We start from the raw sequence: 25,397 nt of genomic DNA, 5'->3' as shown, positions 1-25,397 counted from the left end.
GTATTACAGCTGTGAATATAAGTTCTAACTGGCTAACAAGCTGTAGGGCTCTGTGCGGGCCAATCACATTCTTCCACTCCCATCTCAGCAGACCTGGCTTTGTGTATGGGACATTATTGTGCTTTAATGGAAAGGGGCCTTGACTAAACTGCTGCCACAATGTAGGAACATCAAATGTCATTGTATCACGTCGTGGCAACTGTGTCAGCAATGATGGGACTGTAGTGTATATATTTAGAAAGATTCAATGGTTTGCCTAAACAACATTCAATATATTACACCCTCATTTGAGTATAATAAGAAAGTCGCCCTGGTCAACATTCTACACCATGTTGAACCGTAATGCCCCATTAATGCCTTTGCCATTGATATTGATCACTGTGTCATAAAACAGTCAAAGTAGGATATCTGTATACGTAATTTTAATATAATTAGTTTGCAGATTAAATAACATGAGTTCAGGCCTTTGATATACCAAATGCACATATGTACAAGGTATTAGAGAATAAGACATATCCACATAGTGATAATATAAATTTCAATTGTAAGTTCTTTTGGGCAGAGCCCTCTTTATAAATGCCTTTTAATAAAAATAATTATATGTCAAGTAGTTGTTATAGGCTCCACCCTTTATTCTTTTCGCTTATGTCAAGTGGAAACACTGAATTAGTCAATTAAACATACATTGATATGAGGAACAGCTCAAATTTGCTTCTTACTTACAATACACTGTAACATTATACAGTCAATAGCAGTTACTCTTAACTTATTGCAACTGTACCTTGTATTTATTGTTATACTTTGTATTTATCTATTATTATCTTATTAACCCCCTGTTTGTATTAATCTATTCTACTGTACAGCGCTGCGTACATAAGTAGCGCTTTATAAATAAAGATATACATACATACATACTGAAAAGATAAGTAGGAAAAAATATCCAAAGTCTATTGGTATTAGTGTGTTTTTACATGGTTTCTTCTACAATACCATTTAGTATGCTATATAATGAGGGTGACGGACGCTGATATTTACAGTGATAATTAAAATCTAAATCTAATTACTTTCAATAAAAAAGGAGGATTCAAATACAAGAAAAAGCAGATTTTGCCAAAGCGCAGGTCTCCGCTGATCCAGAAGCCCACTGGTGTATCTGTGATATCAGATGTCTTGGTAAAACCCCAAATTGTTGACTTGGCTGATGCCTTCCTATTAGATATAGTGTTAAGCAGTCCAGTATTCCATTCCGGAACCCTTGGAAGGTCCTTCCCATTGCTTATTCCAAGTGCCTGGCCGCTAACATATTTTAGTTCAATTTATCACAGTATATAAGTGAATCAGTGAAGGCAAAACACTCCTGGATATTAGGAGTACCTTTTTGGTTTTGTTCAAACCCTCTCTGGTAGAACCATCTGGTAAGATTTTCAGCGTGATTCAAGTTTCATAAAGAAATGATCAATTCTTTGCCGTAATGCGCTGTCAAGGGAATTGCTGAGTCTTTGTCTGGCCAAAAGCTTCTGCTTCTCTCTCTTTTCTGCTTCCCTTATGGAAATACTCTCCAGTCGGGCAATCCCTCCCAGCTCCTTGTATGTCAGCAGGTCAGTCCCGCTCGCCGACCTTTGAAGCAAACTAGAATTTGGCCTCTTTTTCCAAACCATGCTTTTCTGGGAATACTCTAGATCCTTATGATCTGTTGCACTCAGCTTCCTGTTCAGAGACGTTCTTTCTGGTGTAGCCACAGAGAAACTCTGCCTTCTTCCGTTCATGTCTTGAGGCACAAAGGAAGAAGACGGCCATTTTGAATACATATCGATTACCTCAACGCTTATCTCTGTACTAGCTGGTAAAGTACCCAGGGGCCTCCGTTTGCAATGTTTGTTTTGTTTGAAGGTCTGAATTTCGTTCATGATGTGCTCCAGCGTTGACTGTGGGGTAACTGCCCTTTGGGTTAGCAAACTCTGCCCTTGCCTTGCAATTTGGTCAGTATCTTGCCTGAGCCTTGTCAGACCTACATGGTGCTTATAGTGCATCACATCCAGCTTTGCACACAGGCTTTCTTCTTCTCTCTTATTCAGAATGTACACCTCGCTTACTGCTGGGGCCGTCCTGGGCCTGCGCTTAATAGGCTGACCCATGAATGCAGCACGGCACAAAACCCTGTTGAATATACGAAGGTTCATTGTTAATATTAATATTATCATCATTATTATTAATAGAATATAGTACAGATAGATTAATAGAAATTGTACAGAAGTCATAGCTTAACATTTCATTCATGGCAAGAAACCTACAGGTGCAGCTGTGAGAACAGCCTTCTTTGTGTTACTTTGGGCTAGTGAGGGGGCTCATTTGCTGAAAGTTAAGATTATTTTTTATGTGATTTGAGAAAATTGTGGCAAAAAAAAACCCAAACTTTTTTTTTTTCCAAAATAGTCACTGTGAAAAACACGATAAAGAAACATTTTGGGGGTTTTCTAACAGAAGGTACTGCCAAGAAGCAGTAACCCATAGTAACCAATCAGAAGGCAGAATGAATTGATCACCTGTTTAAAAGCAAACACCTTATTGGTTGTTATACGTTACTGCTACTGGCAAACTTAGTTCCTTCTATTACATAAGAGAGTGACTTTTCAGAATTTAGCTAATGAAATATTAAAAAGACATTAAAAATGAAAATCCAGATTACAAATCACCCGAAACCTGTTGAGATGCCAGAAAAGTCATCGGAAAGCCTTAACATTTAGGAGACTTGTTATAGAGCTTTTTTTTTTTTATTTTCAGTTGAGTTTTCACCATGTTTTTTTATGATTATTTGTTTTTTTCTGAAAATTCCACTTTTCATAAATCTGCCCCAAGGGGACAAAACTAAAAAGGATCCTCCAGGAAAGGAAGGGACATCTGCCATTGACTTCTACATGATCTTGGCAAGGTTTTAGAATGGTTGGATTCAGATTTTTAGCTGTTTATACGCACAGTAAATCTCAAAAAATTCGCATTTCACAAGTCCAAATAGGAAAAAAAATCTGAGCATTAGTAAATGGCCCCTTATTGTTCTCAGGTATTTAACATTTAAGGCATCCAAGAAAAATATTAACTTTTGATTTTATTGGTTCTTGGGAAGATTGACCTCCCAAGTATTTGGACAAAGAATTACAGGCGAGAAGACTGGAAAAAAATTGTTCAACAGAGGGGGAAAAAATTGCCTCTGTGGGCAAAAATAAAATTTTTTGAAAGTGAATGAATACAATTTTCATCTTAACCTTTGCTGAATCTGTGCTTAATTTTGCTTTCCTGTAGATTGTATATGTACAATGTTTATACACAACTTAATATAAAATAAGCCTTTATTTAAAGATGATATATTACGGAGTTCCTTGATTGTGTGGGAAATATCAGAACCTTTCAAAAAATCAGTAGCTAAAACAAATAGTTGCACTTCATTCCTAGCCGGTGTGTTAGTCCCGTACAATGCAGGACCTACATTCTATACGGTTCAAATAAATCATTCATAAAGTTTTCCTTTCACATTACGCACGGAACCCTGATTGTTCTCACATAAGCTTAGCTAATAATTACCCTTCGGGACTTTTGGTCTCCTGTGATTTTGGGAGTGTGATGGTTTCATACGAAACTTGTGGAAGGTTTTTATAGCACCGGAACTTCTTTCTTTTACTCCTAGGGGCAGATTAATCAAACTGCGAAATAAGAGCTCACTGCAGAAAAATTCATCCGCTTTCTGTTAATTCCTATGGGATTTTTGGAAGCGTATTTTAAAAATATTGAACTCTAACTTTCACTTATTAATAGATACACCTCTTAAAATCTCATAGGAATGAACAGAAATAGGGATGTAGCGAACCTCAAAAAAAAATTTACGCCAAAAAGTGCAAAAGTGCGAACTTTGCGAACCCCATAGACTTCAATGGGAAGGCGAACTTTAAAGCCTAGAAAAGCCATTTCTGGCCAGAAAACTGATTTTAAAGTTGTTTAAAGGGTGCCATGACCTGGACAGGGGCATGCAGGAGGGGGATCAAGGGCAAAAACTTCTCTGAAAAATACTTTGTTGACACAGCGCTACGTAAAAACGCAAGCTATTCCTATGTATACGTGGCGTTTTTTGCTATTTCGCACTATTAGCACCATGGAAACGGGATTTGCTGAAAAACGCCATGTGTGGCTTGTGCAGCGTTTTCAGGGCGACAAAAAACGCAGCGGAAAAACGCCACGTGAAACCCAAATTGCGAACATACGCGAAAAGTTCGCGAACATACGCGAAAAGTTTGCGAACTTGCGAACACCCGATGTTCGCGCTAATTAGTTCGCCGGCGAACAGTTCGCTACATCTCTAAACAGAAAGTGTGTAAGATGTTTAGATTCTTATATGGAACTTTTATCAGACCATAATGATAAACTGTCCAGTTGGCATCAGAATGGGGCTCATTAAATGGGAAGGCTAGAAAATGCCATTAGGAGAGAACCACATGGTTATGGGTGCAGTTCTACCCCTGGGGGGGTGCAAATGCACCTCATATGATCTGATCATTGGGCCAGGAGGTGGAACAGCAGATCAGATCAGCCTTACTTAGCCTATCACATGAGCGGTCAAATTCGGCCAATATCCAATTGATTGATTGGATATTATCATATATTGCCAGTTTATGATGCTTTAGGATGAGAAGTAGTGTGGGTTGTCATATCCATAAAACATTTGCATTGGCACCAAATTTTGGGGGTTTATCATAACGTGGATTTTTTGTGTTTTTCCAGTTGGGTGTCTTACTGTATTGGTTTGTGGCTGCTTGGCACAGACTGCCTATGGTGGCCAATCAATACATTAGCAAGCAGAGCTTTATTTCTTATGCATTCAATACACCCCAATGGCACCAATACACCAAGTGGGAAAAAAAATATGAACATCGGAAGCCTTAATAATAGCAGAAATGCCATGTGGCAGGACTCCAAGACAATTAGGGCAGATTTATCAAGAAGATCAGAGTTTACCTCCAAAAAATTCACCCACTTTCTATCCCCGATCCTAAGGGATTTTAGAAGCATTTTTCTCAATTGGTGAGATCTGACTAGAAATCCCATAGGAAAGAATTTAACTTGGGTGAGTTTTTATGTATTATGCTCTAAAAATGTTGCTAAATCTGCCCCTTACTGTAGATCCATGGCTGACTTATTGCTTGATAAAAGCACAAAATACCTTAGCCATTGTAAACTCTTTTGGCCAGACCCCTCTTTACCTCATGTATTGGTTGTTTTAATGGATACTCCCATTTATTGTATATAAATATGTGTTAATTATTGTTATTATTATTAATAATAATAATAATAATAATAATAATAATAATAATAATAATAATAATAATAATAATAATAATAATAATAATAATAATTAAGGACCACTGTGTATTTCAGTATTAGCAGCGGATAATACTTAAGCAGTCTTTTCAATTCACCACATACTAATACATAACTTAAAGGGGTGGTTCACCTAAAATGAACCTTTAGTAGTTATGCTATTTTAAGACAATTTGCAATTGCTTTTTATTTTTTTGTTGTTTGCCGTTTTTGAATCATTTAGTTTTTTTGTTCGCAGCTCTACAGTCTGGAATTTTATCTATCTGGTTGCTAGGGTCAAATTTATCCTAGCAACCAGGCAGTGGTTTGAAAGAGAGACAGGAATACGAATAAAGGTCTGAGTAGAAAGATTAGCAATAATATGTAACAATAACTATAAAATTGTAATTTAGCAAAATAGCAATAGTTTTTTGGCTGCTGGGGTCAGTGACCCCCACTGAAGCTGGAAAAAGTCAGAAAAGAAAGTCAAATCAAAAACTATAAAAAATGAAGACCAATAAATAGTTGCTAAGAATAGACCATTCTATAACATACCACCCCATTAATATTTTTTCTGAGATAAAATGCAGTGAATATATGGCTTAAATATGATCATAATTAAAACCAAATAAGAAAATGAAACTTTTCTTACCTTAATTATTAATAAAAGAGGATAAAAGAGCTGCAATAGTTCCTGTTGGTTACAAAGCCCTTTCCATAAGCTTAGAAACTCCGTGGGAGCTCTGAGCTTTGTTCTTGCCCCGGTACTTGTGCTCTCACTAGTATTACGCTCTGTTTGCCATAGCAAATCCCTAACGCCTTTTCTTGTGGGAGGTCTGAGATGATTACAGAGCTCAGCGGCTCCGGTGACACAATGTGCTGTCAGTCAACAAGGCCAAGATTATATAATAAAGCTTGAGTAGATGTCATAGAGCTCAGTGTGTTTATTACAGTGTTCACAATGTGCTTGTTTCTTTAGCATTTGACAGCAATCAGTTCTTGGGCAACAAGGGAATTTTTGAGGCAACTCTGGCAGTTGTTCAGAAAACAGAGTTTGTTCCTTGTGGAGCAACTTAATGGAGTGTGGTAATAATATGGCAGTGAGGAAACTGATATAATGGAAGTCACTGCAACAAGAGTGGGAAGTTACCCTTATTAATTCATATGCTTCTAAAAATCTCATATCATAGGAATTACTAGAAAGTGTGTAAGATGTTTAGATTCTAATATGGAACTTTTATCAGACCATAATGAAAAACTGCCCAGTTGGCATCAGAATGGGGCTCACTCAGATATTGATTGGAAGGCTAGAAAATGCCATTAGGAGAGGACCACATGGTCATGGGTGCAGTTCTACCCCTGGGGGTCTGCAAAGGCACCTCATATGATCTGATCATTGGGCCAGGAGGTTGAACAGCAAATCAGATCAGCCTTACTTAGCCTATCACATGAACAAGGGAATTTGGCCTATGGGCTGAATGTGGCCCTCCAAAGGATTTTTAATGCCCTCAACCCCCTCATAGGCTCCATAGGCTTCACTATATGACATCTTCATTTTAATCTTATCCAAATGGCACTGGTGTAAGATAATTAATTTTCAGAGGTGTCCTGATATTGCTTGTGTGCCCCAAAGTCACATTTTAGGTGACCTGCAAGAGTCAAGCGGACCAGTAGGGAAGAAGATGGGTGCTGTGGGGATGTGAAGCAGGTAAGCAGGGCAGCAGGCCAAGTATTGACTGTGGACACCAATAGTACCTGGTCCATTAGTGGTGCAGAGAGTATAACCAGGACTTCTGGGACCTTGAAAATCAGAGTTTAATATGTTTCAGTATGTAAGAGGGAGTCTGATATGTTACACTTGCAGTTTCTGATGGTGGCTGCAACAGTGTCTCTTATACACACAACATGCTGATATATGCCTAGGGGTTTGGCCTGAACATAAATCTGTGTCATTGTACATAATATACAGACATACAATGATTAAATACACATTTGATTCTAATTAACTCAGAGGGCATCTTAAGATGACTGGGCTAATATATATCTCTGCCTATTGTGCTCTTTTAACCTAAATGGAAAGACAGAAGGGGCATTTCTCTGCCCCCAACGTCAAATAGGGACCCCTGTCATTAAAATATCAGCAGTAATTTGACAACTTGCATGTCCCACCTATTAAGCCAGTTGTATTTGTTTAATTTCAGGCTCTGCTAAGCAACGGTTAATGTAAAATGCTAAAAAGAGCTATATACCTATATACCTGCAAGTGCAGCTCTGCATGCCAAACATAATCACTATATTGAGTACAGTTTTGTTTAACTTAACATTATGATCCCCGGTACTGACACAGAACAATGGCTTCTTATTGATATTTTCCTCTAGGTGATTTGTGTGTGTCCTTGGGGACTGTCATTTATTGCCCTTCTCTGGTACTCCATTGTAAAATAGACGGTGTCAAATACCTGGCGGCCATTGAGAACAATGCTCGGTTAATGTAGGATTAGTCTGTGAGTGTGAGTTTAACCTGGTTGCTGTGTGCTGCTAACGTCCCCACAGCTAAACAATGAATGAGCTGCCCCCCAGCCAAGAGCCCAGGTAATGAAATGCCTTGCACATTCCTGTGTTTCCTAATCAAACTGTCAGTCACAGAAGTGTGCAAGGCATTGTGGGAATTGCATTACATTCAGGAAACAGCCCAAGGGGTTCTGCTTGCTGAGCGGTCACCCTGGGATGTGACCCAAGTGCCACAATACTTAAATATATACCTTGGCCCCAATCCCTATATAAAGGTTGTCTACTAAATTTCATTGGGTTTGAACAGAGTGAAATGATAGAAAATGTGAATTCCTTACTAAGGTCAATGCCATGGGGAACATTAACTTCCAGGGGAGTCCAGTTGGGTTTATACAAAATAAAAAAAAAAAACATACACTACAGATACAAATGTTTCTATATATTTTTAAACTTGTTATGGGCGCAGACTGAAGGCCAGTTAGGGGGAGATTTGGGGTGAGTGCTTATTTGTGCCCTGGGTACCCCTGGAACTATAGCAGGGTGACTGTTACCCCAATGTTTCTATATATCTGTAACCTTGTTATGGGCTAAGGGGGCCCAGCCTGAAGGCCAGTTAGGGGGGATTTGGGGTGAGTGCTTATTTGTTCCCTGGGTACCCCTGGAACTATAGCAGGGTGACTGTTACCCCAATGTTTCTATATATCTGTAACCTTGTTATGGGCTAAGGGTGCCCAGCCTGAAGGCCAGTTAGGGGGGGATTTGGGGTGAGTGCTTATTTGTGCCCTGGGTACCCCTGGAACTATAGCAGGGTGACTGTTACCCCAATGTTTCTATATATCTGTAACCTTGTTATGAGCTAAGGGGGCCCAGCCTGAAGGCCAGTTAGGGGGGGATTTGGGGTGAGTGCTTATTTGTGCCCTGGGTACCCCTGGAACTATAGCAGGGTGACTGTTACCCCAATGTTTCTATATATCTGTAACCTTGTTATGGGCTAAGGGTGCCCAGCCTGAAGGCCAGTTAGGGGGGGATTTGGGGTGAGTGCTTATTTGTGCCCTGGGTACCCCTGGAACTATAGCAGGGTGACTGTTACCCCAATGTTTCTATATATCTGTAACCTTGTTATGAGCTAAGGGGGCCCAGCCTGAAGGCCAGTTAGGGGGGGGATTTGGGGTGAGTGCTTATTTGGGCCCTGGGTACCCCTGGAACTATATAATCCCTGCAGTGGATCCCTGTGCCTATAACGAAAACATTCCTTTAACCTGTTTGTTGTTTATCATACATCATCACCACACCCACACTGACCAGACACTGAGCAAGCACTTAGAGAGTTAAACATAGCAATAAAAGGGAGGGTGGTGGAATATATCGATACCTCTGCTGAGAAGGTTAGCAGGCTGTTTGCTGGTTTCCTTGGTAGTGGCCCAGTTATTTCCAGAGCTGTGTTTGGTACTGGGTTACTCCTGGAGAGCTGGCAAAACAAAACTGGCATCTGCAGGGGGTCTGTGTCTGTTCCTGCTTCAGTACATACTGTATGTGGATATAAAATCCATGTTTGCATAATTTTATAATTGAAATATACTGCCTGCACAAGAACTTAACAGGTTACATTGGTGTTAAACCTAGGTTTGATTCCCAAGCGGCATTACTGAAGTTAATTTCCTACAAGGTATACTGACCCACATTATGTTATCGGCATTTTAACAAAGTTCTTACTAGCTGAACTACAACTTCCATTATAGCAGGTAATCCATGATGGTGATGGCAGGAGCACCACAAGATAGAGCCTTGTCATCTTCATTTTAAAATGTCCCCAGAATTGTAAATGGACCCTTACATCTCTGGGTCTGTCTATGGTCACCTTAAAAATACATTATGTAGAATTGCTTTTTATTTCCTAGTATTACTTGTCCTTTAACTCTCAGTGCACATGTGGATTTAGGCAGGGTAAGCATTCCCAACCAACACCAATGAGCTTCCTACAGGAAACAGGGACAAGATATTATACATGGAGCTGGCTCTGCATTTATCCTGCATTATAGTGGGGGCATTAGAGATTAAATTGGCAAACTGCATGACTTGTCATGCGCTCTGGGGTATTATACATGGAACCTGCCCTATATTAAGTTTGCAATATGCTCTGGGCGTTATGCATAAAAAATGGCCACTGCATTTATCCTGCAATGCCTTCTGGGAAATTATACTTCATTGATACTATGAATTAGATTGTAAGCTCTACGGGGCAGGGACCTCCTTCCTACTGTGTCTCATACCACATGGCACTTATTCCCTGTGCATTTATATATATTTATTGTATTTATTATATCACTTGTCCTGCCTGTGTGTAATTTTGTATTTTGTAAGATTGTACAGCGCTGCGTACCCTTGTGGCACTTTATACATACATACATACACGAAAGAAACCGTATATAGAGAATATATTTATTTAACTTCCCTAATTGTAAAAGTCACCCTTGGCCAACGTTTATAATACAGTGAGGCTTCACAAAGGGATGAATCCAGACTGACTAACAAACAATATTAATGAGGGAAATGATTCCTGTCACACCGCTTTTCACTTCATTCAAGCTTTTCGCCCAGGTGTAACCCCGCCTCTCTCCCAGGGGGCGTGTCTAAGTGCCAGAGTCTGAGGAAGCGCCCAGGCTGGAACTTACCATTTCGCTTCATTTAAAAGGGGGAAGCATACAGTTACTTTCACACCTTACTGCTTATCCCCGATCTCACAGAGGTCATTGGGACATTTACACCTCATTACTGTAATATCAACAAGATAAACTTACGTTTCAGGGATGAGCCATAAAATAGAAAAGGTACAGATAAATGAGATTTTGTTGTGCCTCCCCCCCAATAGTTGGAATATCCTGAAAAGCAGTTTAGCCAAGTTAGTGAGGCTGCTGGTTGTTATTGCCAAGCATAGAGGTGTGTCCCTTCTCATTTAGGGCCCCTCTGTGCAAGGGCCAGTTATGCTGCTGACAGGGCAACAGCTTCCAGCTTTGCAACTTTTGAATGAGGAAAGTTGCAGTTCTGCAACATCTTGCCTGCAGGGTAACAGCAACAATGTCTGTAGCTGAAATGTAATCAGTGCAGCCCTGTTAATTGCAGTTATTATGTGTCCTACATGTTCTGGGAACCATAGAGAACTATAACTACTATTATCCACTGACAGCCAAATAGCTATAAATACATTGGTACTGCGCTGCTGCTATTAATTATGTTTATTATGTATATATATTCTTTGTGTTACTGCAGATAAAATGTTAGCAGCCTTTTTTGATGCCCCCGGTGGGCCGGAGACATTGTACGTTAAAGAACTGGCAAAACCGGCGCCAAAGGAAGGGGAAGTGCTTGTAAAGGTTGAGGCCAGCGCCCTGAACAGGGCAGACTTGCTTCAGGTATGGGCACAGGGTAACAACACAACTGATCTGAGTGCATGCTGGAATTGCTTATATATTGTGTTATTATTATTATTATGATAATATTATGATATTTTCCCTCATACCGGTCATGTGTACACAGTATTGTTATTGTTATATGTCTGCACTCAGCCAGATACAGGTGCCAAATGGGCACACCCATACGCTTTGGTCTTTTCCATTTGCTTAGTTAATAAAAATGCTAAACAATATAAGTTCCATTTCCATGTACTAAGTATAAATCCTCTGTAATTCTGATATTTTCCAGAGAAGGGGAAAATACGCTCCACCCCCAGGGGCCAGTGACATTCTGGGATTGGAAGCTGCTGGCACAGTGGTTGAGCTTGGCCTGGGTGCTGATGGGCGCTGGAAGGTTGGAGATAAAGTTATGGCACTTCTGTCTGGTGGAGGAAACGCAGAGTATGCCACTGTACCAGCAGGGCATCTTATGCCAGTTCCCCCTGGCATGTCTGCAACCGATGCTGCTGCCATTCCTGAGGCCTGGCTCACTGCTTTCCAACTGCTGCATTTTGTAGGTGAGGCTGGTATGAGTGAATATAGAGTATGGGTGTAGGTGAGACTGGTATGATTGAAATATAGAGTATGGGTGTAGGTGAGACTGGTTTAAGTGAATATAGGGTATGGGTGTAGGTGAGACTGGTATGAGTGAATATAGAGTATGGGTGTAGGTGAGACTGGTATGAGTGAATATAGGGTATGGGTGTAGGTGAGACTGGTATGAGTGAATATAGGGTATGGGTGTAGGTGAGACTGGTATGAGTGAATATAGGGTATGGGTGTAGGTGAGACTGGTATGAGTGAATATAGGGTATGGGTGTAGGTGAGACTGGTATGAGTGAATATATAGTATGGGTGTAGGTGAGACTGGTATGAGTGAATATAGGGTATGGGTGTAGGTGAGACTGGTATGAGTGAATATAGGGTATGGGTGTAGGTGAGACTGGTATGAGTGAATATAGGGTATAGGTGTAGGTGAGACTGGTATGAGTGAATATAGAGTATGGGTGTAGGTGAGACTGGTATGAGTGAATATAGGGTATGGGTGTAGGTGAGACTGGTATGAGTGAATATAGGGTATGGGTGTAGGTGAGACTGGTACCAGTGAATATAGGGTATGGGTGTAGGTGAGACTGGTATGAGTGAATATAGGGTATGGGTGTAGGTGAGACTGGTATGAGTGAATATAGGGTATGGGTGTAGGTGAGACTGGTATGAGTGAATATAGGGTATGGGTGTAGGTGAGACTGGTATGAGTGAATATATAGTATGGGTGTAGGTGAGACTGGTATGAGTGAATATAGGGTATGGGTGTAGGTGAGACTGGTATGAGTGAATATAGGGTATGGGTGTAGGTGAGACTGGTATGAGTGAATATAGGGTATAGGTGTAGGTGAGACTGGTATGAGTGAATATAGAGTATGGGTGTAGGTGAGACTGGTATGAGTGAATATAGGGTATGGGTGTAGGTGAGACTGGTATGAGTGAATATAGGGTATGGGTGTAGGTGAGACTGGTACCAGTGAATATAGGGTATGGGTGTAGGTGAGACTGGTATGAGTGAATATAGGGTATGGGTGTAGGTGAGACTGGTATGAGTGAATATAGGGTATGGGTGTAGGTGAGACTGGTATGAGTGAATATAGGTGTAGGTGAGACTGGTATGAGTGAATATAGGGTATGGGTGTAGGTGAGACTGGTATGAGTGAATATAGGGTATGGGTGTAGGTGAGACTGGTATGAGTGAATATATAGTATGGGTGTAGGTGAGACTGGTATGAGTGAATATAGAGCATGGGTGTAGGTGAGACTGGTATGAGTGAATATAGGGTATGGGTGTAGGTGAGACTGGTATGAGTGAATATAGGGTATGGGTGTAGGTGAGACTGGTACCAGTGAATATAGAGCATGGGTGTAGGTGAGGCCGGTATCAGTGTATACAGGGGTGTCTCATAACCTAGAGAAGGGAATCAACAAGATATATGTTTTTATTATTCAACACTACAAGAGTAGATTGAAATGCGTTATATTGTGCCACATGTTCTGGCCTCCAGTACATCCACCAGTCTCATACTTGGGCTTTTATTTCATCACAGGTAAAGTTCAGAAGGGAGAGACTGTCCTGATTCACGCGGGTGCTAGTGGCGTTGGTACTGCGGCCATACAGCTCTGCCGATTGGCTGGGGCAGTTCCAATTGTAACGGCAGGGTCTCATGAAAAACTACAGACGGCAATAAAATTGGGAGCCGCAACCGGGTTCAATTACAAAGAAGAGAACTTTGGTGAAAAGTGTCTTAAGTTCACAAATAGTAAGTGTCTACGGTTCCCAGATAGCAAGTGACTGTGCTGGGGGGCTGTTTTAAACTGGGGTTACATCATATAGTAATAAATTGTAAGCGTATAGTTGTCTGTCTCTTAATACAGTATTAATTTCTCTTCTTCCGTGAATATTATTTGTGTTTACAAATTGATCACACAACTTTAACGGTGCAGGGCAACAGTACATAATATACTAATAATTTTGATTCACTTTCATTGTTGGTGTTACTGTTCCTTTAACTGGGGCTGCTTAATTAGTACTTATTATTGTGTTTTCATATCAGCCTGGTATTTGTTGGGTCATCCTTATACTCTTTGCACTTGCCTTCATTCTTGTTCAGTTATTATTAGACATTCCAGAGCCTGCTTGGTGATTCCAGCAATAAAATAATAGCAGGTCCATCCCATTATCGGAATCCACATTTATCTGGAGAGTTCCACAGTCTGTTACTGTAACTGCATTCTATGGAGATTCAATATTTTGGCCTTGCCAGAATTCTAAAAGGCACTGGGAGCAGCTCCTTCAGCACTCTCCATATGGCATTTGTCCTTATTATTATTGCTCTATTTGTACTCTCTTTACTCCTGTTATTTACTGGATAAGAAAGGGAGCCTGGCACAGCATCAAACTCCTACTGTACATATTCCTCACACCTGTTGTGTACCTGCCATGCCTTTGTCCTGCAAACACATTATTATTTCTTATTTATTTACTTTGTGTGGTTCAGGGGGGAAGGCATAGACAGGAAATGGGTGTGATATACTAATAAATAATGCTTGCAAGTTGGCCACAGACTCTGATTTTTTTTTTTTCAGATATTGGGGCAGATGTTATATTGGACTGTGTTGGGGCGTCACACTGGGAGAAGAACTTGCAGTGCCTTAATACAGATGGCCGATGGGTGCTCTATGGGCTTATGGGTTCCGGTGAGATTCACGGAGATCTGCTGGCAAAGTTACTCTGGAAAAGAGGAAGCCTATTGGGCAGTTTGCTAAGATCTCGCTCAAAGAAGGCAAGTGGGGCACAGAACCAATACAGTATATATATATATATATATATATATATATATAGGTGCTTTGCCTGTCCGACTGGCACAAACATGCCCCCTCTGTGTGGGTATTTCACCATAAGTTGCCGAGAATTTCCACTCAGTTTCACACCACTATGGTATATTTCTGTATAGGATAGAGCAGCTATGCCCATATAATTTAATTAGTCCACATATTAGGCTAAACAACCCCATTTCCTACAGACCCGGTGCCTTAGTTGCTTGATAAAGTCCCTTGGTGGCTTTTCAGCAAGGAATTATGGAAAAATAGAGGGTTATAGATGGTTTTGAGAAGGGTCGGACTGGGCCGCCGGGACACTGGGAAAATACCCGGTGGGCCCCGGGCCCAGACCCGACCCTACTGCCGCTTCCTTTGGCCTCCAGTGTCTTCCCCTGACGCGTTTCACATAAGCGCATTCAGGGGATGACATTGTTCAGTCTTACTCTGGTAGTGAGAACATTATTATTATTATTATGTATTTATAAAGACCCAAACTATTCCGCAGCGCTGTAGAATAAGTGGGTTTCATACTTTTGACATACAGAGTAACATATAAAGCAATCAGTAACCAACACAAGAGGTGAAGGTAAATTATGGTGAAAGAGTCAGAGATGAATGGAAGGCTTAGGTAAGACAGAAACTGCATGGTGTGTAAGTAGCGCCTTTATATAAGCTAGCAAAAACAAAACAGGAGGGAAATATGCAGATACAAATGGAAAATGAAAAAGATGGTATAGTTGCCCTTTAAAACTACTGAGGGCCGTGTTGCTATTATAATAGCTCAGTATACCATGATTGATCCTTATACATCCCTTAAAATACTCTGCTGCTGCAGGCTGGCCATGCCAGTCCCATAACCATTTGTTTTTAATGCCAGTGCCAAGGGAATTATCATTTCGCTGTCTGTTTCTTGTGTTTCAGTACAAGGAGGAGCTGGTGAAGGCCTTCACGGAGCAAGCTTTGCCTCACTTTATCGCGGGGGGGCCCATTCAGCTGCTTCCAATTGTGGACAGCGTCTTTCCCTTGCATCAGATCTCCGATGCCCACCAGCGAATGGAAGACAACAAAAACACGGGAAAAATTGTTCTACAGATGCCACAGTGATGTGTATTCCATGTGCCCTGCTGATTTACTATCGACTCACCGTGCAGTTGTGTAGTGGGTCAGAGCGGAAATATTTAGATTTGTCCGACACTCAGAATCTAAGTGATGGTGGGTTGCTTATGCGCCAGGCAAAGCCTGCTTTGTATAGATAAATTTGGTACATGTATTTAAAGAGCTAATTCACCTTAATATGAACTTTTAGTATTGGTGAACTTTTTAGCCATTGGTGGCGCTGCACTCTACTATACATGTTTAACCCATGCTTGTCATGAATCCAATTGCTTTGGGATCAAGGGCCTGTGGAACAATAACACAGGGATAATCTTTAGACTGTAAATATGAAATGATTTCATATTCTCACAATTATGTGTCATTGCTGTTCATTCTGAGCCGGCACACTTCTATTGAGAATCACAGTAATTTCAGAATGTAAATTTGTGGTCTTTTTGTACCTCTTTGTGATTAAAAGCTCTTATTTATGAAATTCTTTATTCTGGGCCTTTATTATAACCCAATCACTACAATAATGCTATATTGTGCGGTGTCTATCATTTTTATAAGGAAACATTAGTGGCCAACTCAGATTCCTAACCTCTGGGTAATATATTACTACTACACATTATAGTAATTTAATAATAATTAAAACTAAGGGTATAATGAATCAGTTCTTGGCTTGAGAGGCGCCTCTTGCTGTATGTTCATTTGCTTATTGGGTAGAATAAAGTAGGTAAAGAGGGTCACACATATCATGAATTAAAAAGACATTATCATCAGAATAAATAGTCCCTAAAAAAATATCTTTTACCTGCTGTAATTTTTGTGCATTTTTGTGTGTGTGTGAAAAACATATTTCTTGGAACTCATGTGGCCACATATTTTCCTTTTCGCCAGTCCTTCTTTGGTTTATGGCAGAAATGTTATATTCAGCAAGAAAGGGAATTATCTGGGGGTTCATTCCATAGGTCTTTTAGCATTCAAAATAGATGTCTCTGTGATTAGAACACAACAACATACTCAAACTTACCTTGCTGGATTCAAGATTCAGTGTTGTGGAGACAACGGCGCCACCTTATGGACTTCACAAGGCTGCATTACAGCTTTGCCATAAGTAAAGTATTGCACATACTTTATACAGCAGGTTATAGCAGAAAAAGTGCACCAAGCAGGCAGATTGTAAGGCTTATTTAATAACATCAGTGCAGTTGCCCATAATCAGGAATTAGTTAATTCTGTCTACTACCAGTTATAAAATGAAAACAAAGATTGGGTGAGCCTGGTTTAGGCTACTACTTGCTTAGGCATTTAGTAAGAGCATACACATTGGAAACAAGGAACAGACTGGCTTCTAAAGTGCAAGCTCCTGCCCAGCAATCACTGCCAGGGAAGTGAAGGAGCCAAAAATGGTGTCCCTTGGCCCTGCTGTGCAGATTTGCATTTGGATACCAGGTATGGAGAAAAAGGGTCATTTCCAAAAGTTCTGGGTTATTGAGGATCCCTGAACTACAGGGAGTGTTGGGGAGAAAGAAGGGCACTACACACATTATTAAAGTAACATAGTGACACATCTGTGGGTTCAGGCAAATGCCAGAGGGGCTGCTATAAGATGCCATAGTCACTATTTATTGGGCTGGGGGGGCTGTTTGGGCCTCTGTGGACTTTAAATTCCAGACCTATTTGAATCCCAGTCTGGGCATGGAGACAAGTTTCTGCTAAATGAGAGAGGTGTTCCTCTGCCTCAAAGAGAAACCCCATCATTTATGCCAGACTATAAGGGCCCACATGGGCAGATACTGGCCGGTTACTTGGCCACTTATGATCAGGTCTCCAGCTTAATAGAATATCCCCTGCTCCAATCATTATCTGATCAAGCCTCGTTTATATATCAATCGGGATTGGGTGATGTCAGGGGTGTAAATTGGAAGCTGAAACTGTGCATGGGGAGCTGTGTGTGCGTCCACTTGCTGCCCCCAGAGGGCGCTCTACAGTGCTACAGTGCGCCAGCGCTGTAACTACCAAAGGACACGTGACTTCAGGAGGACGAATCAGCCTATCTCAGTAAGAGAAGTTGCCATTACGTCACACTCAGACTTCCTGTTCCGGTTTGTGCGTGTGGTGTTGGAAAGCGGATTGTTTTTATCGCGTCTGGGAAAGGTTTCTTATTCAGCGGCACCATGGCTATGCAAGCGGCCAAACGCGCCAATGTGAGTGTCAGGCTTTGGGGGTTTGTGGGGCGCCCCGATACGGCTATCATGCTCTGCTCATAAGGGCTATGGGGTACTGCTGCTTCTACCCCGGATACCGCAGCGCTTGTTCTGTGTACTGCGGGCTGTGCTGCGATTGGCTCTGTGGGGTTAGTTCTACCGCAGCTTTCCCTTCAGCCGTGACTTTACTATGTGTGTTACCCCAATGTTTCTATATATCTGTAACCTTGTTATGGGCTAAGGGGGCCCAGCCTGAAGGCCAGTTAGGGGGAGATTTGGGGTGAGTGCTTATTTGTGCCCTGGGTACCCCTGGAACTATAGCGGGGTGACTGTTACCCCAATGTTTCTATATATCTGTAACCTTGTTATGGGCTAAGGGGGCCCAGCCTGAAGGCCAGTTAGGGGGGGATTTGGGGTGAGTGCTTATTTGTGCCCTGGGTACCCCTGGAACTATAGCAGGGTGACTATTACCCCAATGTTTCTATATATCTGTAACCTTGTTATGGGCTAAGGGGGCCCAGCCTGAAGGCCAGTTAGGGGGGGATTTGGGGTGAGTGCTTATTTGTGCCCTGGGTACCCCTGGAACTATAGCAGGGTGACTGTTACCCCAATGTTTCTATATATCTGTAACCTTGTTATGGGCTAAGGGGGCCCAGCCTGAAGGCCAGTTAGGGGGGGATTTGGGGTGAGTGCTTATTTGTGCCCTGGGTACCCCTGGAACTATAGCAGGGTGACTGTTACCCCAATGTTTCTATATATCTGTAACCTTGTTATGGGCTAAGGGGGCCCAGCCTGAAGGCCAGTTAGGGGGGGATTTGGGGTGAGTGCTTATTTGTGCCCTGGGTACCCCTGGAACTATAGCAGGGTGACTATTACCCCAATGTTTCTATATATCTGTAACCTTGTTATGGGCTAAGGGGGCCCAGCCTGAAGGCCAGTTAGGGGGGGATTTGGGGTGAGTGCTTATTTGTGCCCTGGGTACCCCTGGAACTATAGCAGGGTGACTATTACCCCAATGTTTCTATATATCTGTAACCTTGTTATGGGCTAAGGGGGCCCAGCCTGAAGGCCAGTTAGGGGGGGATTTGGGGTGAGTGCTTATTTGTGCCCTGGGTACCCCTGGAACTATAGCAGGGTGACTGTTACCCCAATGTTTCTATATATCTGTAACCTTGTTATGGGCTAAGGGGGCCCAGCCTGAAGGCCAGTTAGGGGGGGATTTGGGGTGAGTGCTTATTTGTGCCCTGGGTACCCCTGGAACTATAGCAGGGTGACTGTTACCCCAATGTTTCTATATATCTGTAACCTTGTTATGGGCTAAGGGGGCCCAGCCTGAAGGCCAGTTAGGGGGGGATTTGGGGTGAGTGCTTATTTGTGCCCTGGGTACCCCTGGAACTATAGCGGGGTGACTGTTACCCCAATGTTTCTATATATCTGTAACCTTGTTATGGGCTAAGGGGGCCCAGCCTGAGGGCCACTGTCTCGTTGCCTGTGTGCACCCACTGAGAACTGTATTGTCTTAGTGATAGTTTCTGATTTATGCTGTTTGTGGGCAATAACTTCTTAAGAGATACTTTTTTATTCCGTGACTTGTCTGATGCTGCTTTGCTCTGTGATTTATTTGTGCATGTTTTTATATCATTAGTGCTTTATCCTGTGTGTGTAAATGTCACACTAACTGATATTAATACAACTCCTTCCCTTCTGTTTTACAGATACGCTTACCACCAGAAGTAAACAGAATTTTATACATTCGAAACTTGCCCTATAAAATTACTGGGGAGGAAATGTACGATATATTTGGCAAATATGGACCCATTCGACAGATCAGGGTGTAAGTAATCCTTTTTCTGCGAATATTACAGTGACAAACATAACCGGATGGAAAAGGTTTGTTTTTCAACTGAACAGTTGTTTAGCATTGTAGACTCATTCTTAAAGAAGACATATTGGATAGATGAAAAAAACTCTAATCTTGGGGGCAATTATGAATAATATCTGGTGCTGGTTTCACTTTGTTAAAAAATAATCCTATCTGTAAAAATTGGCACCTTTATTGGAGCTCCCTATAGATCCTCTCAGGTCCCTGTCTGTGTTTCAAATGAGGGGTGGGCATGTCCTAAAGGTCCCTGCCAGAAGCACAGTAAATGGGGGATAGCCAATCACAGCCTTGCAGTCACACAAGCAAAGACAGGCTTCAATTCCCTGTCGGGTCAGCCTAGCTGCTGATTGGTTCCTATCCTACAGTGCTGAGTGTCCAATGCAAATATGGCTTCCTATATATGTTATTACGTATATAGTGATTGCTTGTTCCCTGGACCATGGTTTTCTGCCGAATAATATAATGATGTAATGTTTTCCAAAGCCTATAATTGTCATTTTGCCCTATAAAAGGAAATCTAATTCTAAGGAAGTTTCCAAAAATGCAGTGTCTGCTCCGTGTGTTGCTCTGGTGTTTCTGAACTGTTCCAGAAGTTGTCTGTCTTGTGAATTTTGTTGTTAGCGTGAAGTCTTACAGCTCCTCTCTTTGCAGTGGGAACACGCCAGAAACCAGGGGCACGGCGTATGTGGTCTACGAAGACATATTTGATGCCAAGAACGCCTGTGATCATCTCTCCGGTTTCAACGTCTGTAACAGATACCTGGTTGTGTTGTATTACAACGCCAACAGGGTAAGCATTTGCATTCGTCTGGGGGTTGTGGGAGTGGGTGGTTTCTTTTGAGTTCCCTGTATTCACGCCCTCCTTTTATTGGGGCAAATAAGGATAAGTGCAAACTAGAGGAATAAATAACCACTTAAGGTCCCCATACACTTTAAGATCCGCTCGCTTGGCGATGTCGCCAACCGAGCGGATCTTCACCCGATATCCCACCTACGGGTGGGCGATATCGGGTAGCAAACGATCGAATTACATTTGCGGCCATGGGGCAGTCGGTTCAAGGACCGCATCAACGAGCCGATGCGGTCCCCGATCCGACCGGATTTTCTAACCTGCCCGATCGAGATCTGGCCAATTTCAGGCCAGATATCGGTCGGCCAGGCTGCTCGGTTCTGCCCATAAACGGGCCCATTAGCTGCCGAATCGGTCCAAGGGACCCATATCGGCAGCTACTATCGGCCCGTGTATGGGGACCTTAAGTTCAGGGCAAGGTGCAAAATGGGCATGAAGGAAAGACATGCACCCTGCCATGTTTTGCACTGTGCCTTTCACCACGGCCTCTGTGCTCCACCCATGAATACAACACTGCCTGCATTCAGCAGCACTTTATTGTGGGTGGGGCTGGCACATAGGCATCTCGCCCTCTGACCTGCATGTTGTTAAACTTCCAAAATTAAAAATAAATGTATTTTCTTTTTACGCAGAGATACCTGATTTTACAGATAGGAAAATAACTCACGATTCTTATATGAACAATTTCCCAAAATCCCTTAGACCAAGGGTCCCCAACCGCCGGGCTGTGTGCTGCTTTCAAGTGGGCCTCCTCTTTTCCCGGCCGTGGTGAATATGCGGCATACATGAAGCAGTGCGCTTATAAAGTCGCGAATAAATTGGCTAGGTTAAAAGATTCAGTTGGATCGGGGACCGCATCAGCTCGTTGATGCGGTCCCCGAACAGACTGCCCCATTGCCGCCAATATAATTCGATAGTTTGGCCCCAGGAACAAACGATCGAATTAGCCTACACGCTCCCCGATATCGGGTGAAGATCCGCTCGCTTGGTGATCTCACCAAGCGAGCGAATCTTAACGTGTATGGGGACTTTTAGACACAATATAATGCAACCCCTCCCTCGCCTTGTTCCTTTGTGAAGTGATGGAATCTAGGACTTGACATCCCTCTACTTTCCGGAGAATCTGTGCTCCACCCATTATGAAAAGCAATGGGACTTCAAATCCCAGAATCCATTGCTTCCCAATAGAACAAAGTAAGGGCGGATTGCATTCATCTGTGCGTTTAAAGGGGCATGGGGACCTGTTGCCTTTGAACAGAGACTATGATGGTTTCCTTCCAGTCTGTGGAAACCAGTATGTCTGTTTAAATAGAAAGTACATTTATATTTCTGGAAGTTCAGATAGCGTTTAAGATAGCATTTATGCACTTTTTCTACATAACCCAACTGAACATCAAAAAATTGGAGTATATATCCTTTTTAAGGAGTTCCCATAAAGGATAAGTAAGCATTTTATCATAAAAGCCCATAAAAATAACTTTTTCCTTGCACTCAGTCTCATGTAAATTCTTTACCACAAGCAGCTCAACTTCAGCTCTCTGCTATATCCTATGGTAGTGTGAAGCTCCACCCCCTTTTCTTTGCTCTCCTTCTCTCTCTGACTGTGATCATCGTCACATGCTTGGGGGTGGGGGGCAGATTATTACTAAAGGTGGCCATACACAGGCCAATTGTAGCTGCCGATATCATTCCGTTAGACCTGACTGACATCTGGTCTAAAATCAGGCAGATATCGATCGGGCAGGTTAAAAAATTTAGTCGGATCGGCGACCGCATCGGCTCGTTGTGCAGTCCCCAAACTGACTGCGCCTATTCCGGTGTTCTAATTCGATCGTTTGGCCCCAGGGCCAAACAACCGTATTAGCCTAAATTCACCCGATATCGCCCACACGAATTATGAATTATTTGAATTATTTCTTGAGTTTTCAGTGCAGCCGTAGTTTATAGGGATGCACCATATTCATTAGTTTTGGATTTGGCCAAATACTGACTACATTACAAAAGATGTATCTGAATACTGCCAGCTAAGGGACTGTCCTTGTATTCAATGGAAAAGAGAAGAAAATTGGGTGTCGTTTTGATCCCCTATTCAGCCTTTTGCTGCTCCTAAAAGGAACACCACAGATGTGAAATAAAGTATTGTGCCACTTACAGATTTAATTGGTTGCACTTGAGCTAAATGACTTTCCTATTAGATTTTCCTCTTGGATTATTTTGCACTTCTAAACAGTAAGGAGGTGCCGTTCGGCACAGCAGCAAGCACTGAGCTGTAATACTGCACATCCATTTCATGCGGCTTTGCTCCCGGACCCCCCGTCTGTGCAGCTGAATACGCTCCATTATGTTCCTGTCACAGCCTCGTGTGTAGGTGGCCTTGCAACAGGCACAAGCTTTCAGCAGCATTTCCCCCATATATTCTGTCATTTAGCGGTACATTTGCTTTAAAGGCAAAGAGAGCCTGTTTAGAAATACATTCGCCATTTTCTCTGTATGTAAAATGATCGCTCATATAAAGATAGTGTGGCTCATTTATCAACACTGGACAGTGATTACCAATGATTACCAAACAAGTCCAGTTGCTTCAAATTTATTTATACTAGATATACCATGACCTGGATGAATGAAAATCTTCATAGACAACACTGGACAGATTTGCCAGCAGGCAGCCAATCATATTGCAGCTGTCTGAAAAAAGCCAATTGCTGATTGGTTGCTATGGGTAACTGCCCATGGATAAATTTGCCCAGTGTTGATAAATTAACCCTTGTGACTTGCCCATGACATTTATCTACTGCAGCCCTATCCCTGTGGTATTTGGTTCATTGATATAATTCCATATTATGTGATTTCATCTTTGTACATACGAATATGGCCGACAGCACTGTAATGACTCCATGTTTGCTGTATCCGCAGGCGTTCCAGAAGATGGACACAAAGAAGAAAGAGGAGCAGCTGAAACTTCTCAAGGAGAAATATGGAATCAACACAGATCCCCCCAAATAAGACTTCCTTCTGTTTTGTTTTTTTTTTCAATTTTTTTAGACATTGTTTTTGTTCATTTTTTGCAAGCTTTATAAATGTTTTTGAATGACTGATTATGGACTTCTGTCATGTGACCTAGTCAATATTTCCCAGGATGCCTGAGTACCGCTACCCCTCCGAAGCATTGCTTAGTAAAGGAGTTCCAGTGGAATGTAATAGATCATGTGACCAATTATTTCATGGGAATATCCTATAGTACAATATCATATAGCTGTCCATGAAGCTCCTGGTGTGAGCATTCATTCCTGATGGGCTGCATGCATTGTACATGGGGCATATGAATGCAATGGGCAGAGAAACTGCAGCATTGCATTGAGTCGAATTTCTCTCTCTTCAGAGTTAGTGGAACGTCCAGTTTAAATATCCAGATTTTTATACTCCGTGACCATTTAAAGGCCCGCTTCCTGGGAAAAGTATTTTTTGTAAGTTAATCATTAAAACAGACAAGATTTATTAGTCTGGTCATTTGTCATTTTCTTTGTGCATGGGAATCCTGTGTATGGAGGAATGTGGTGACCAGAAATAAAGGGGAACTAAAGCCCGGTGTAATGATTATCCTCAGTGTTGTACCTGTACACAAGGTGTGGCTGTTCATTAGGAATGATAAAACCAATGGGCACTTTCAGATATCCTGTATTGTGTGTTTATGGGAGATACAACCACTGACTGACTGGGATTTCACTTTCCCACAGCTGTAAAGGGGGATATTCACCTTTAAAATATGGATCTATTGTAGCAACTTTGCAGTTGGAGTATGGTGCTGGCCACTGCTTATATATTTATATTAATACTCTGTTTTCTGTTCTGACTTGCCAACTATTGCCTAGTTGCTATTATAAGTAAGACCTAGCAGTCAGGATAAAATCCCAAGCCTACGGGTTCACATGTTCTTTTCATGCTGAACCCTGTGGGTAATAAGACACAAAATTTGCCCGGGTCCAGTAACCCATACGAGCCAATAAGGTGTTTTCATTTAAACAGGTGACCTGCTGATTGGTTGCTGTTAGTGACTTGACCTGTAGCAGACTTTGTGCCTTTTTGTTACCTAACTTCGTAGATGCTAATTTTAAGGTGAACTTCCCCTTAAAGCAGCATCTGTGTTTGTGGAGGCAAAACAGGCTTTGGATTGGCCACTTAACAGTTCTATATGCCTATCCAATAGAACACAAGCTCGTTGGCCACCTAACCATAAAGTAGTGAGTGTATAACTTATAGCTGCTTTTCTGTTGGTTAATTGCTGTAACCCCTCTGTGGATGAAGGAATATACAGATAATGGCTGCACGGAGCCGATAGAGAGAGAATGATGAAGCTGTCACATTCTGTATGAAAGCTGCTGAGGGTGCAAATGGTGGATATGTTGGCACCCAGAGGGCAATGATCTGCTCATCATTAGCGCAGATGCCGTTAGACCGTGTATGTGTTAATTAACTCACAACTTGCCCCCAATGTGTCTCTGCTGGATTATTGATTCTGCTGACAGAATTTCCTGCAGTTTCAACCTTCAACTTTCTACATCCCCAGCCGGCAGTCTCTTGTCCCCCGGTGCCCTCATTACTGCCATTAAGCCTTATTATTGGTGTGAGGGGATGTGAAGGCCCTGTCAGAAGCAACATGGAATGAGCAGTGAGTTGTGCTGACTGAATTG

The 25,397-nt window shown here is 42.0% G+C and overlaps 3 protein-coding genes across 5 annotated transcripts; 2 read left to right on the top strand and 1 right to left on the bottom strand.

Moving 5' to 3' along the window:
* Positions 1-407: 407 nt before the first annotated feature.
* Positions 408-6,139, bottom strand: LOC100495804. Its single transcript, XM_002935978.5, has 2 exons — positions 5,996-6,139; positions 408-2,157 (listed from the first exon to the last, which is right to left on the bottom strand). Exon 2 carries the CDS (start codon positions 2,133-2,135, stop codon positions 1,425-1,427), a length of 711 nt encoding a protein of 236 aa, XP_002936024.1. The 5' UTR covers positions 2,136-2,157; positions 5,996-6,139; the 3' UTR covers positions 408-1,424.
* Positions 6,140-10,749: 4,610 nt separating this feature from the next.
* Positions 10,750-16,303, top strand: tp53i3 (tumor protein p53 inducible protein 3). Of its 3 annotated transcripts, none has more exons than XM_031901774.1 (6): positions 10,752-10,917; positions 11,122-11,264; positions 11,554-11,821; positions 13,400-13,612; positions 14,439-14,635; positions 15,594-16,303. In XM_031901774.1, exons 1-6 carry the CDS (start codon positions 10,836-10,838, stop codon positions 15,774-15,776), a joined length of 1,086 nt encoding a protein of 361 aa, XP_031757634.1. In that variant the 5' UTR covers positions 10,752-10,835; the 3' UTR covers positions 15,777-16,303.
* Positions 16,304-17,930: 1,627 nt separating this feature from the next.
* Positions 17,931-24,204, top strand: sf3b6 (splicing factor 3b subunit 6). The gene is given in 4 exon segments (NM_001017249.2): positions 17,931-17,977; positions 19,693-19,811; positions 20,511-20,649; positions 23,623-24,204. Coding segments are annotated over 4 exon segments (378 nt in total). The 5' UTR covers positions 17,931-17,947; the 3' UTR covers positions 23,713-24,204.
* The last annotated feature ends 1,193 nt before the right edge of the window (positions 24,205-25,397 follow it).

Source organism: Xenopus tropicalis, chromosome 5 (assembly GCF_000004195.4).
Source record: "Xenopus tropicalis strain Nigerian chromosome 5, UCB_Xtro_10.0, whole genome shotgun sequence".
Taxonomy (NCBI): Eukaryota; Metazoa; Chordata; class Amphibia; order Anura; family Pipidae; genus Xenopus; species Xenopus tropicalis.
Note: the sequence above shows the minus strand (reverse complement) of the source record. Positions and strands in the feature narration are given on the sequence as shown.

Bases quoted from the DNA above. Each gene is read 5' to 3' on its own strand.
- LOC100495804 (XM_002935978.5), bottom strand. From the start codon at position 2,135: ATGGGTCAGCCTATTAAGCGCAGGCCCAGGACGGCCCCAGCAGTAAGC.
- tp53i3 (XM_031901774.1), top strand. From the start codon at position 10,836: ATGCTGCTGACAGGGCAACAGCTTCCAGCTTTGCAACTTTTGAATGAG. The intron at 10,918-11,121 runs GTAACAGCAACA...GTGTTACTGCAG, and splicing joins TGCAACATCTTGCCTGCAGG to ATAAAATGTTAGCAGCCTTT. The intron at 11,822-13,399 runs GTGAGGCTGGTA...ATTTCATCACAG, and splicing joins CCAACTGCTGCATTTTGTAG to GTAAAGTTCAGAAGGGAGAG.